The sequence below is a fragment of the Symsagittifera roscoffensis genome, chromosome 3 (assembly GCF_963678635.1).
Source record: "Symsagittifera roscoffensis chromosome 3, txSymRosc1.1, whole genome shotgun sequence".
NCBI classification, from domain to species: Eukaryota; Metazoa; Xenacoelomorpha; order Acoela; family Convolutidae; genus Symsagittifera; species Symsagittifera roscoffensis.
In genome coordinates this window covers 16,793,579-16,808,910 of record NC_087064.1, presented here as the reverse complement: position 1 = coordinate 16,808,910, position 15,332 = coordinate 16,793,579, and the positions used below count along the sequence as shown (strand labels likewise).

General features: G+C 34.0%; 1 protein-coding gene across 1 annotated transcript in view; it reads right to left on the bottom strand.

Moving 5' to 3' along the window:
• Window positions 1-13,224: 13,224 nt before the first annotated feature.
• The window catches only part of LOC134842330 (uncharacterized), a 405,874-nt gene continuing 403,766 nt past the window's right edge, over window positions 13,225-15,332 (bottom strand). Inside the window, exons 12-13 of the mRNA XM_063858614.1 lie at window positions 13,850-14,008; window positions 13,225-13,600 (exon numbers count right to left, since the gene is read on the bottom strand). Coding sequence (XP_063714684.1) covers window positions 13,325-13,600; window positions 13,850-14,008 — 435 coding nt within the window. The 3' untranslated portion in view covers window positions 13,225-13,324. The remainder of the gene's footprint in view (window positions 13,601-13,849; window positions 14,009-15,332) is intronic.

Sequence of the window (15,332 nt, the reverse complement as noted above, 5' to 3'; positions counted from 1 at the left end):
AGTACAAGGGCATCTGCATTACCTCTAGGCCAAGTGGGAAAAGGTCTCGAAGTTGCCAAGGTTTGCTAATAAAGCAACATCACAACTTCCTGCAGATGTGTAAAAAAAGTTATTTACAGGAAAAAAGTCTAGTTAATTGTAGTTCCTGCGAATCGCAGATGAGCTATCAGTAGGCCTTAACAGTCCTGTCGAGGATAGTCCATTTCTATTATCTCCCCACATTCTAGACAGTGTTATTTTTTGCTGAGCGAAGCTGTTTTTTGCGACTCAAGGCCGTTTTTTTGCGTCTAGAACTTTTACGTGGTACCACTATTGCAGCCAAATTTGGTCAGGTTGTGGTAGACCTGAAGCTGTAGCTCAAGTGAGAGCTTGTCCTCACACACTATCATCAATTAGATATATAACTCGACCTATTCCTTTGATTTTTTGTGGTACCTGAGTTTGCGAGGAAAACAAAAAAGAAAAAACTAAAACACACCCTAATACAAAGTTCCTCAACATTTTTCAAATAGTCGGAACAATAAATAGGTGATACATTTAAAAAAGCACTCACCAACATCGATCGCCAAAACATGTGTATGCTGTTGTTTTTCAGCAGTCACAGAGACAAAATAGTTTCCACACTCTTCAGTTGACAATTCGTCAAGCGTGGCAGTAAAAACAGTGCAATTTTTCTCGGTGTCCGATTTCACGTCCCATTTCAGATTCACGACTGCTTTCCCGGTTTTGTCTTCACGTGTCGTCACGACTGAGTAGTTGACAGGAGAATCGGATTGGATGTCGTGCTGGACCAAAAACGGGACTGAGAACTGGATTGTGACCGGATGTCCTTCTGCAACTGATACAATCTGGTCATCTTTGCTTTCTTTGATAGGTTCCCAATCTGAATCAATTCCTAAAAAAGTCAATACATTAGTTTCGTAGTTCGAGAAAATCAAATCAAAATGACATTGATGACAGTAAAGCCTCAATATTAAATAACAACAAAAACCGTAACCTGGAGACATAACATACCGTAATCGATGATCTAGTTCACTGAATAGCAAAAACAAGGCTGATAAAATTAGAAAACCGTGTTTTTTTTTGTGTTTTATGCATTGTGAAAAGCAGAGTGATTTTTTATGTGAGCCTTAAGCCGATGAGAGTTACAAATAACTTTTTCCTTTCGATACAATTTACTCGATACAATTTAGGTCATTTTCTTCCAAAAATTCCACTTATCTGGAGGTCCTTAACATAAATCAATGTTTCAGGCTGAAATCCAATTTATTTCACCAATAGCACGAAACCCTTTATAATTTTAATCCACGAAACATTCTTTTAGCGCAAAAAAATCAAGCTTAGAAGAATCAAACCTACCCTTTCACCAAACTTTGTTCTGCAGTGGAAACCCGATGTGCATATTGTTCTCTAGAAGACAGTTAGTAATGAAATAATATTTTGTGAGCGTGCGATGATGTGAGTTCTGGTATGTCGAGGATACCTTTGGTTGCACTAGGTGATGGTACAAGGACTGTGCTTCCTATTCTATCACAGTGAGAGTGATGTGCAATACTACTGGTGCTGGGACCACAGGACAAGCAATCATCAAGGTGTGGTGCTTCACCTCTAGAACCCGGCAGAGAATTAGAATGGTTATAAGATGCTTGATTAGTATTCCAATTAGATCCCGTGGGAGCAAACTCGGCGAGTTCGTTGAGGCATGAGAATCCAGGATTGTTGTAAGATATGTCACCAAAACTTGAGTGCAATTTTTTCAGCCTGTGTTTGAGTTTCAAAATGATGTTTGAATTCAGTGCGCTACTTGAATTCAGTGCATTCGTTGAACTTTGATTAGACTCGCAGTCATAGCTGTCAGCAATGTTTTGAAACTCTTCGGGATACAGCTTTGAGTACTGACTAACAATAAGCTGCGGCAAACACTCTTTGACGTCAACTCCTGCTAACACGAGCATCTGATATTCTTCTGGGTGTTTCATCTTAAAGTTTTTACAAATTTTGTCGTAAATCCTACGTTTTTTGTCTTCAGTTCCCGATTAAAAGACATTTTCTTTTGCAAGGGCGATAAAAAATTGGAGTTGATAGACTTAAATGAAAGATGAAACGCAGAGGCAAAATGGAGCTTCGCATCAATTGCAATACAACACTAACAAATTAAAACACAAAATACAAAAAAGTCAAAAAGAAATGATAAATTGTGAAACAAAACTAGGTCTACCAAAATTTCCGTATGCCTTGATATCAGCACATTCTGGGCAAAAACTTCAAGCAAAAAATTTTGAAAAAAAAAATTTGCAATGAAACAAAATTTGCGAAGCGGAAACAAAGCCAGCAATTTTTGGGCAATCAACAGTTCAACTGAAAAAAAAAACTGATTTTGTAAAACTTTCCAAACTCCTTTTGAAATTACAAAAAAAAACACTTTCAACTATAATAAAAAACTTAAAGCACAAGAAAAATTAGTGACGTCGCAATTAAGTCGTCGACAAAACTTGAGCAGACCTAGAAGAGTCCGACAATTCAAATTTTACAGGAAAAACACATTCAACTTCATACAGATTGAAAAAAAAACAGACTTCACACACACTTAGGGTGAAAGAGGACGACGTTATCTCTAGGCCAAAGGGGAACCAAAATGGAAGTTGTTTAGGTTCAATAAAAAATCAAGTAAGAAAATTAAGATAAGTAAGATTTGTAAGATTATTTAAGGGAAAAAAGTTTAGTTCCCGATTACAAGACACTTGCTCTCGCAATTGTAAGTACAGATTTTGTGTAGACCGTGCGTTTAAAAAGCAACGATGCTCAAAGAAGATCTGTAAGTTGTGCGTTCTGTAGGATGTGCGTCCTGTAAGCACATTTTTCAGAAGAAAATTTTTTTGATCCTTGATTGCAATACATCCGCTACCAAATTCAATAAACTAACGCGTAACGCACCTCCGTTGCTTCGCATTTTTGCCAACCCATGAAAAACTATACATATTGCAAACAAGATCTGCAGTTTTTGAGTGTACTCTGACAAAACCCAATTCCAGGGTTGCAAATTTCAAAAATTTTAGTTTAAAAACCATACAAATGTCGAAAATTCAAAACCTTTGCAGAAATTTTGATGCCAGATTTGTACCATTGAGAGTAATCCGAGAACAGCCCACTAAAAGATTGGGAATTTCAATAAAATTCCTTGAATCTATTTTTCCGGAAAAACATGAAAAAAAATCATAAAAAACGTCATATCTCGGAAACTAAAACAATTTGAGCATTCGTATTCAGATGCGAGACTTGCAATGCCAGATAAAACCCTGATATTAAAATTGTCTCGCCTTAAATTTTGGGAACTTCAATTTTCCAGGCTTAAAAATTTCAAAAGTTTTAGGTTTAAAAACCATAAAATGTCGAAAACTTAAAACCTTTGCAGAAATTTGGATGCCAGATTTGCACCATTGAGAGTAATCCGAGAACAGCCCACTAAAAGTTTGGGAATTTCAAAGTTCGTAAAATTCCTTGAATCTAATTTTCCGGAAAAACATGAAAAAAAATTATAGAAAACGTCATATCTCGGAAACTAAAACGATTTGAGCATTCGTATTCAGATGCGAGATTTTCAATGCCAGACAGCACCCTGATATTAAAATTGTCTCGCCTTAAATTTTGGGAACTTCAATTTTTCTGAAATTTTTTGCCGGTAATATCAAAAATTTTTAAAAAAATTAAAAAAAAAACGTCAAATCTCGAAAAAAAGCGTTTCAGCAGTCGCATTTGGACGCAAGACTTGCAACCCCTGAGAGTACCCTCACAATACCCAACTACAAGGCTGGGAATTTCTCTGAAAACTTTAGAAAAGATCGTGAAAAACATCATTTCTCGAAAACTACAAGTATTTCAGCAGTCATATTTGGAGACAAGATTTGCAACCCCCGGGGATTACTCTGACAGTACCCCAGGATCTTCAAATTTTGTGAAATTATCTTTTCTCTAAACTCTTTGAAAATTTTAAAAATGAAATGAAAACATCACATCTCGGAAACTAAAGCAATTGAACAGTCGCCTATGACGCAAGATTTTCAACTCATGAGAATAATCTCGCAGTACCCATCCTAAGGTTTGTGAATTTGAAATCTTTTGAATTTTTAAAAATTAATTTCTGAAAAATAAAAAGAAATCATAAAAATCGTCATATCTTGAAAGCTAAAAAAACGAGCACTCAAATTTGGAGGCAAAATTCAGTACCCCTGAAATTAGCGTGAAAGAACCTCACTATGATTATGAGAACTTTAATGACTTTAATGGGAAAACTTTTTATATCTCAGTCCTTTGACCAATTTCAACAGGATATAGAAAAACGTCATATCTGAGAAACTCAAAGCATTCGCGCAAGCACTTTTGACGCAAGATTTCATTTAGAACTCCGAAGAGTACCCTCACAGTAGTCAAGTACAAAAATGGGAATTCAAATCTTTTGGATTTTTTAAAATCTAAGTTTCGTGGAGACAAAAAAAATCATAAATGTCATATCTCGAACAGTGAAAAATTTCGGGCACTCAAATTTGGGAGCGAGTTTCGCTACCCCTGAGTACCGTGACATAGCCTCACAATGAAGATGAGAACTTCAAGCTTTTTATATTTCAGTTCTTTGACGAATTTTAACAAGACATAAAAAAACGACCCATCTGAGAAACTGAAAGCATTCGAGCAAACACATTTGGACGCAAGATTTGATTTAAAACTCCGAAGGCTACAAGCGTCGGAATTCAAATTTTTTGGGTTTTTTAAATCTAAATTTTCTAGAATTTAAGAAAATCATGAATGCCATATCTCGAAAACTACAAGGATTTCAGCAGCCATATTTGGAGGCAGGAATCGCAATGCCTCAGAGTACCCTAACAGCACCCAACTACAGGGTTAAAAATATCGAAATTTTTAAATTATCTGAAAATTTGAAAAAATCAGAAAAATTAGCTTGTAAGGTAGAAAGATTTAAGTATTCATTTTACAAAATAGAAATTAAAATATCTTAAGCAGTGTAAAATAGGATCTAGCTCAAACGTGAAATTTTTTTTCAAAGAAACATGCAAAAAATACGTTGAAAAAGCTGAAACGTGGCGAATTAGTGAAGCCCGCATTTAAATATATAATAGATTCAACCATAATGAGCATTGTTTTTAGCCCAACAAAATTCAATGAAGTTTTAAAAATTTAATGGATATATTTTTTGTCTGATCGCCAAAACAATCCTACTTTTCTTCAAAATGTATATTTTTTGAATTGTAACTAACCACATGTCTGTGGATCTTTACATGAAAAACATCTGTTAAATTTAGCTGTTCAGAAGCTGATTTTGAAATAACTTCTAAAAAACTTTAGCCTGTAGTTTTAGCGCAATTGTTGGGACAAGGGGACTAATTTCCGAAATCATAATTCAGTCCTAACTAAGAACAAATCACGCCAATGATTACAGTTAAAGTTTAAGCAAATTCGTATAAATCGTTTTTAGTTGAAAAACAACCTATATCGAAAAAAAACGTCTTCTTTTAAGCAGATATTGAAAATAGCACTGTAGTTTTTCGGTAAACCTTTCAATTGACTGAAATATTTTCATTTAATCAAATTATTTAACCTAAGCACGTATGACAAAGAAAATTAAATACTCTTCATGTCGGGTTGAATTAATGGGAAATATTTTGAAAACTCTTTTTAATCAGTCATCAGCAAACAAAAACAGCGCTGTTCTAAAAACTGTTTTTATTTACTAAAAAATAGCGACAGTTTCATCTGATGGAAAAATCCCATCAACGCTCGCTCTAAAATTGCATTGGTATCAGAGATAGTCAGGCCAAAAGATGCTTCATCAAAAAAAGTTCAGAGGGACGCAAAAAAGATAAGTCTTATTACTGCAAATCCTAGCTTTTGAGAACAAATAACAGTATCAATTAATTATCAAGATGCCAAAAGGTTTCAAATTCATGCAACTGAGATCTTGCAAGCTTTCCAGAAAACCACAAGCTTTAAATTCAAAACAAAGACATCAGTTGTGATTGAACACTGAATAACATGGATGTAATTTTAAAACTCGACACAGAGGCGAAGCTTCGCTTCGCAAACCTTATCAAGAACATGTTAAAAAGCAGCTCTACAAGTTCAAACATAAAAAGTAGAATTAAAGGCTAAATCTCGGATAGGTCTCTAAGAAAAGGTTCGTACTAATACACTACGATGATCGTTAGTGTAAACACATAAATTGAAGTAGTGTAAACACTTACTTGCGGTTAAGGTTTGAAAAATTATCTCGAAAAGTGAAACAAGGATAGCCGGTTTCTGTGCAAGTAGCACAGAATGTTCCAACCATATTCATTAAGACAACCAAGAAAATTTCTTCAAATTATTAAGTTTTTAAAATAAGCGTCGTTTTTTGTACGTGGTTTGATGATAAAACCATACACACGCGTAAAAAATTCACACTCTTAATAAACACTTCAAAAAAGAATAACAAACAAAAAATGAAAAGAATGTCAAAAAATTTTTCTTGCAGGGAAATTCCAAATATATATTTCAAAACTAGTTGTTATTTTAAAAAATCACGTTTTTTTAGCCTACAGGATCAATTTAACAAGTTATCATCAGTTTATTCGGTCGAAATAAGACGAAAAACGAAAAATTTTAAGCCGGTTTTTCTAGACATTCGAAATTTTGTTTGGAAAATTTTGATATCGTTCAAATCGCGATTTAAAGGGCTTTGATATGATATATCATCAACCCAGTCTGATTATCAGTTTGTGGTATTTGATTTTGAGTGAAAACAAAAAAACTTAAACACACCCCAATACAAAGTTCCTCCATATTTTCAATAGTCGGAACAACAACAATTTGCTCGTAAAACCACTGAAGCAAAGAAATAGATCGTTAAAAAAATATTAAGTTTTGCAATAAGAGAATCAGCAGACAACTAAAAAATTATTCAGATGACACTTTTCCACCCTAAGTATTAATTTTTTTCAGAAAAATGGTTCATCTTTAATTGCTAGCACAAGTCCGTTGACACTGGATCCCGCAAAAGATTGCAAATAGGAACCAAATTTATACAAATGCTTCAGAAAACTTTTTCTGACCGCTTTTTTCATCAAAAAATTTATGAAAAATGCTCTGCTTCACATAGACTTATGAAAGAATGGCTCTAAATTAACTAGGTTCCAAATAAGTCCTTTCAACAGATACATCATCAGCCGAATACCAGCTAGAATAAAGCCGACGAAAAAACTTGCAATTGAGCAGCAAAAACGACATATAGGTGAAAAATACAGACAAATATAATTTGAAAAGTTAGCCGTGCAAGTTAAAAAATGTTACCTCTGACTGAAGTCGATACTTAGACGTCCTGAAGAAGAGTCAATTGATTAAACAACTACGTTATAATACATTGAACACATAGACTTCGAACACATTCATCTTCCAAATGTTTTTCCAACACTAGCCACAATAAATGTAGCACCATTTTTTAGTATAACGTTTTTTTGGGTCCATGAACTTGATAGTTGCTCATCAACGTCAAGTTCATAAAGAATGGCCTGGAAAAAAGAAATTTTGATAAAATAGATTTTATAATAAGCGTTATTCGTCCATGCTTTATACTATTATACGTAATAAACCTATGGTTTTACGAAAGTACACAGCTACTGATTCATCTTCGATAATTGGGCTAGTTTTATCAGAAAAATATAAATCAAAATGTTCTTGGAACTCAAGACCTTTACAGCCATTCATTTTTTGAAACGTATTTTAAAAACATTTGAATGAAATTAATGGCCTTGAGACTTTTGGTTTCTGAGAATTTTTATGTTTGCCTTGTCGCTGATTAATTGCATACAATTTTAGAAACCTGGATCATTAGGTAATTTGTCTATTCCGCTGGGAAATCTGAAAACTAACAACCAATATCAAAAGTGGAAGACAGTGAAAAAACAGTGACATTTTTTTGTTTTTGAAGAGTGTAATTTGCCTTCCTTTTGGATTCTAAATCAATCTGAAAAATGAAACTCGAACGTGAACACATTCAAAAACTTTTCTCCTGAAAAACCATCCGATCTAAATTGGTGCCTGCATTTTGTAAGTTGGCACTTGAAAGCTGATAGATTTGAGCCAAAGAACTTTTATATTCTGGTAAATTTTTTTTGGTAATTCTGGTAATTTATTACTCGTCCCGTTCGCGGATGGTAACAATTCACCTGTCGTAAACAGAGGCAATCAAAAAAGTGTTAGCACACCATAACGGCCGCAATTAATTTAGAGTAGGATTGTTTTAAATAAAACTAGCTTATAACGCGCCTTCAGTGCTTCGAAATATTGACAACTCATAAGAAACCACGCATAATGAAAACAAAATCAGCAGCCTTTTAGTGTGATCTGACAGCACCCAATTACAGGTTTAGTAATTTTCAATTTTATATATTTTTTATTCCAATTTTGAAAAATCATAAGAGCGTCACACCTCCAAAAAATTAAAGGGCGTCTGGAGAAACTTGGAGGCAAGATTCGCAACCCCTGAGTGTACTCTATAGCCCACAACTACAGGGTTTGCAATTTCAAATTTTGAAAAAAATTTAATTTAAGTTTCCTGAAACTTTTTGAAAAAATCACAAAAAACGTCATAACTCGAAAACTACAAAGATTGGAACAGCCAAAATTGGAGGCGAGATTCGCAATCCTTGAGAGTACTCCTGACAGCACCCAATTACGGGGTTAGGAATTTCAGAAAGTGAAAAAACAAATGATTTAAGTTTTCTGAAAAACTTTTAAAAAAATCACAAAAAACGCCATATCTCGAAAACTACAAGAATTTGAGCAGTTATATTTTGAACAAGATTCGCAATCCTTGAGAGTACTCTGACAGTATCCAACTACAGGGTTGGAAAATTTAAAATAAAAAAAACTACTGAAAAACTTTGAAAAATAAAGACAAAAAACGTCATATCTGGAAAACATAAAAAAAATTTGAGAAGTCATAATTTGAGGCTAGGTTCGCAACCCCTGAAAGTACTCTATAGCCCCCAATTACAGGAATGGGAATTTCAAATTTTGAAAATATAACAAAGTTTTCTGAAAAACGACGTATCTCGTACACTAAAAGGATTAGAGCATTCATAATTGGAGGCTAACTTTGCCACCCCTTCCACTATTGGGCAACCGTTTTAACACTCGGTGAAATAACCACTGAATCCAAACTGGAAAACCGAAAAAAAATCTTAACCATTACAATAAATGATATAGTTTTAACGTGAAAAATGTCTTTCATTAAGCATGCAAAAATCATACGTTGAAAAAGCTTAAATGTGGCGAGATAGTGAAGCCCGCCTTTAAATATGGCCACAACTTTAGCTCTATGTTGTGCAAAAACGTGGCAAGATAGACAAATTGACGTACATCAAAAGGCGCATTATTTACTCAGGATTGCTTGCTCCGGATCGAAATGATTGCCAATAAAGTAATTATCAACCTTTTCCACAAGCTCTGGGGGTGATTACTGCATCTACATATTCTTTGTTATTTCCGGTCTGATATACTTTGCTGTTACAGGTGTTTAACAAAGAACTCTCGCACAAGAATCCCGTCGTAAATGTTTAGTCTCGATTGCCATTTGGCGTACTATTTCAGCTCCTATTTACTGTATGTGGGGTCAAGTTAATTGAGATCCATTCTGGTAATATGCTCAGATAGCAGCCCTGAATTGATTTCAGCCATTTTATCTTCATACTCAAGTCGTGATTTTCACACTTTTACAGTTCGATCGTGGAGTTTGCTTGCCTTTTAACAAAAGAAATGAACTGAACTTTAAAAGAAATCATATATCAAACCGCGCGAAAAAGTAAATTTGACGAGTCTGAACAAATTTTAAGAGTTTTCCCGAAAAAAACACATGAACTCATATATAAGAGTCTGAACTAAATTCATCGAATTTTAATAGCCAGAAACTTTTCAAGCCTGAAAAAACTCAAAGTAAAACCCATGCTTGGGAAGTAAGTTAACTAAACCGTACCAGATAATATAAATGCCATTTTTAAAAATGGAAAATTAACCAATGGAAACTAGGACGAAAAATTCTATTTGAACGATTTCCACCTAAGCACTACCTTGCGGTATTTATGATAGTTTTTATTAAATTTTCAAAGAAATTGAGCAAATCAGCAGTCCTGTGTAGGAATTTACATTTCCTAATGAATTGACGAGTCTGTGAACAAATTATTTATTTTTGTCTAATACCCGGTTGCAAAAACCCAGCTCTATAAGATTGAAAATTACAATTTTGCGTGCCGCTGATCGTAGACCCTTTGATATTACAAAACAGCCAACTCACAGCTGGAAAAGAATACTGAACGCAAGGAAACAAAGATAAATGAGTTTACTTAAATTCATTTTTCGAATTTTAAAGAAAAAAATAAATGGCTTTAAAGCTCTTACAACTTCAAGACACAGAGCCGCTTATGCAGAAAGGATTCAATTAACCAGTAATTTTGCTTTAACCCAAAACTTCAGATTTGGGAGAGTAGTTCTCGAGCAATGTCAAAAAAATTGAAAAAACAGTATTGATTTTCCGAGGAACATAACTTATCGTTTGAGAAAAATTTGGGAGTAGTCACAAGAGCAAATGAGCTTCCCAAAATCCGTTCCTTGAATTGAACTCAAAATCTCAAATATGGCTGGGCAGTTTTTGAGAATATTTTAAACTTCAAAATTGCTCAAAAAGAAAAAAATTGACTATTCCGAGGATAATAACTTCATGCGCAAAAAAAAATTTGAGCGCAGCTTCGCTTCTCATTCAGGTAGCTTTTCGAAACCATTCAATTCATTTCAAAAACTCAGATTTGAGACGGGCATTTTTCGAGAAAACCAAAACTGATATCAAAAATATGGCTCAAAATTCCCCCACATACTGTTTCGAAGGCTGTAGACAGAGATGTCAAATGAAAACCGACTCTGGGGAAATATACAGGCACACCGGATAATAGGCGGTTATTGAATTGATACATTTTTTCGTAAATCGAAAGAAGATTCCGAGAAAAATTTAACTGTTTCCAATGAACTTGGAAATAAACTTCTTTATTAAAAAAAGACATTTCAACAAACCGATCGGTAAACATACAACATGAAAAGTTCGGAGGGGAAATCTCAAATTGTGTTTCCCCTGTAACGACCCAAAATTAGGTCAATAAGCCGATAAAAAGTAGGCCGAAATAATTTGGGCCGAGGATTTCTTAAGCAAAACAAAAACCGAAGGAAATTCGAAGCCAAGGTATAAAATTTTAAATTGTAGGGGTAAATCAAACACTAAAAGCAACCTTAAAAAATTCGCGCTTGAAAAATATGTCCTATTTGAAAAAAATCGGGTCCTGGTCAGATTTGAACACAGGCCCTTTGCCATCCAAGGCATACTCACTACCTCCAGGCTAAATTGGCCGAGAATGCATAAAAATTTGAACTCAAAATGAACTAAGATACAAGTGATTCTGTTAAACAAGTTGTCAACCCGAAAAAAGTCTATATGCCAGTTTGATAACGCTTCCTAATCGAAAGCATTAACAATTTCAAATTATTATTCTTCTGATGAAGTTAACCCAATATCAGAAAACTGGGTAAATAGGTAAAAATTTTACTAGCCTGTTAAATCTAAGAAATAAATTCAACTTTCGAAACTAGAAGTCGTGCACGATTTTTTGCGCTGTTTCCACGTTCGTATATGGAGAGCGCTGTTTACCTAACTTTCAGCAGAATTTCAATTGAACTCAAGATGCGCATATATATCTAAGCGCATTCGAAAATACAATATTTTGACCAAATGTATATCTGTAGTTATAAGAGCATTTTGAGACTTATTCCTTCAAAAAAAACTAACTAAAATTTCACTATGACCTTTTTATTCAGTCTTTCACTACATTCATTAACCTAATAATTAGACAACAAAAAATGGAAAAAAAGTCACGAAATCAAGTAAACAGAAAAAGAAACGCTTCGAATTGAAAAAAAAATTTTTTGAGAAGCTTCGAATTTCAAAAAAAAACCATTTACGGCGATGGCGCTCTTCGAATTTCACGACGTTTTCTTCGATAAACTTGACTCAAATTGAGAAAACTGTATAAAATATTCAAGATTTTTATTCTGCTGGGAAATCTGAAATCCACTTTCGAAATGAAGTCGATAACGTTCTTTCTGACCTTTACAATTTTGCCGAAAACAAAACTAGAAAAGGAAATTGTCATAAAAAATCAAATATTTTGGAAATACGTACGAAAAATTCAATCTCAAAAAATCAGACCAGAAACACAAACACTAGCATCAAGTAATTGAGTATTTTCCGAGCGTCCACTATGCCAGCAACACGAGATTAGACGCCAATTCATCCTAAAACAAAAATGCAAAAGGAAATGGTTGTCATAAAAACATTCGAAACACGAAAAATTCAATCTTTGAAAAACAGACGCTAGTTCAAAACAAGCTTTAAGTATTTTTAAGCGTTGACTAAGCCGATAACTCATAGTTAGGCAGCATTAAATCAGAAAACAAAAAATACTAAAGAAAATCACGAATAATCACTTTTTATCATTAGGCCAATGCAAAATAAGTTCACTAAACGAACAAAACAAGAGCCGAAATCATTTAAAATCGACAGAACAAGAGACGATATCATTAGGCTGAGTAAGCGAAAAAAAACCGAAAATATACCAGAAGGTACAGTAATTTTGAAAAGCGACAGGAGTTAATAAACGACACTTGAGACTATAATGAAAACTGGAAAAAGCGCAAAAAAAATTGTGGGGTGGCAACTAAGCTGACAAACTATAAAGAGACAACCCATAGGCCGATCATTTTCTGATATTAAATATTTTAGTATAAAAAAAACAGGTGCTGATCGGATTCGAGCGTAGTCCCTTCGTCGTCTACTACAACTTTTTATACCCAGTAGTTAAATTTGAATTTTCGTTGCATGTTTCGTTGCTGCAGAAATGATTCAGTGATTTTCTTAAACTAGTTGTTAACTAGAAAAAAGTCGCAAGCGTAATATATCAAGTCCGAAAAATCAAATTTTAGCCTGAAAAAAAATCACCATGACCTATGTAAGAGTGATCACTACTACGTTAATTACTCTTAAAAAAAGGCACGAGAAAACCGCATATTTAAACGTTTAAACACACTTGCAAAAAAATTCAGGCAAATTAATTATATTTTAACCAAAAACATTCCCAGTCAAAGTAATGCATAATTTTCACTTTAATGCTTGAATAGAACTATCTGAAAGTTTATCTAAATAAAGTAAAAAATATAACATTTTAAAATCTTTGCAATATTAGAAATACGATAGATCAGTAATGAATTTCAAGTCATGTTCTGGCAAAATAAATTCACTAGAATCTTCACTTGTGCATTTCAATTGACATAAATAAGTTTTACTCGCATCTGGTGCTTCATCCATTATGAACACCAACTGACCTTGGTGCACATCAATATATCCACTGGCATTGTTGACATAGGGCGCCGATACTGGTCTGAGCAATACTGCTGCCCCGACTGCTACCCTCAGTTCTGTCGAATGACTGGAGCTATGGTGGTTTTCCCGGATAACCTGTTGGCGACAAAGTACATTTAAGATATAAATTCAAAATATTGTGAATGCTTGTTCAAAGTCTATTTCATTTACGAGAATATCATACCCAGAAAAAAAAGAAATAAAAAAAGACACTAATTAACCGGGACAATCAAGCAAAATATAGGCTAGGCAGTATGTCTCAGCTGATAGGAGCTGAAGAGCTCAAATTTTGCCCTTAGATAGCAATGTGATAAGAATTTCAGTTTAATTTATAGCATCACTTGCCTGATAGCAAGCTTCTGCGATAGAGTAGTTGAGACAGACATCCAGGTAGTCGTTGAAGACAGAGGAGAGATTTGTGGCAGAATAGAATTGGATGAGTTCTAGGATAGAGTCAAAGCTGCAATTCTCCTCAAGACAGAACTTGCCATCCTCCTCTATAATCTACAAAAGAAGCATGAATAGTTGGTCGTTCTAGATGTAGCACAGAAAATGCAAACCACAATTCGAAAACATAACAGTTGCTATATCTTTTTTGTTGTAAGCTGAACCTGATTCTCAGCTCTCAATTGATACCAGAAAACAAACCATTTTAACATTCAAAAACCACTTAAAAGCCTTACAAGTTGAATTTCCGGCCAAAAAAAGAGATCATTAAACTTCCTGGAAAATTGCCCACAAAAAAAACTATTTTTTGAGTTTCAAGAAAAAATATATCACCTTATAGCTCATTGAGTTTCAGAAATCTTTTATAATTGCCAGCTTTTTGATAATACGAACTAAACTTGAGACACACATACTTGCGATACCACACAAATAGAGCATTGCAAACTAACTGACAAAACATAGCCAACAGACAAATGGAAAGGAATCAATGACCGCAAGTAAACAGAAAACAATACGAAGTTACTTTTGAAAAAATCTCTACTTCGAAATTCAAAGTAAAAAATAGATGGCCTTAAAGCTCTTTGAATGTCTAGAACAATTTATGATAGCCACTTTGTTGATAAATCTAACGCAATTTGAAAAAAACTGGACCAATGAGTACAATTTTTAATCAAATTAAATTCCAATTTCGAAACTAGAAGTCGCTCACGTTTTTCGTGACCTTTACGCTTTCGCTGTGCGATAGTGGAGTTTCCCTTCGTGTTAACAAAGGTAATGAACTGCACTTAAAAATAAATCAAAAGTAAAACCTCGAAAAAGTAAATTTTAGCCTAAATAAATTTTAAGACTTTTCCTGAAAAAATTAATCACGACCAATAAAAGAACCTGAATTACATTTGTTGACTCTTACAAATGAATCGAAAAAATCTAAAACGAAAAAATGTTGGAAAGAGCCTGAATTTGAGGAAATACGTCAAAAAATACAATCACCGTCGTGAAATAAGTATTCAAAATCATGTATTGAGCGGCAACTAAGCCGTAAAACTTGGCTAGACTCCTATTGAGCAGAAAACAAAATTGTTGTCATAAAAAATTTCTTGATTCCAGAGGAGGGGACGTAGAAGATAAGGTTACTTTCAAACGATGCAAAACTTGTTCAATAAACCGACAAAACATTATCAGATAAACGATAGGCAGAACTTTTTTTTGAAATGAAGTATTTACATTATATAAAAAAAAACAGGTCGGGCCCAGGCGTAGTCGTTACATTCAACCAAAGGGTGCCGGAGATCTTGAAAAAGATGAGTTTATCCTAAACCAAGCTAGCAAATAATCTAGCTGGAAATATGCTAGCTAGAATTATGCCTTAGAAAAAAATCTC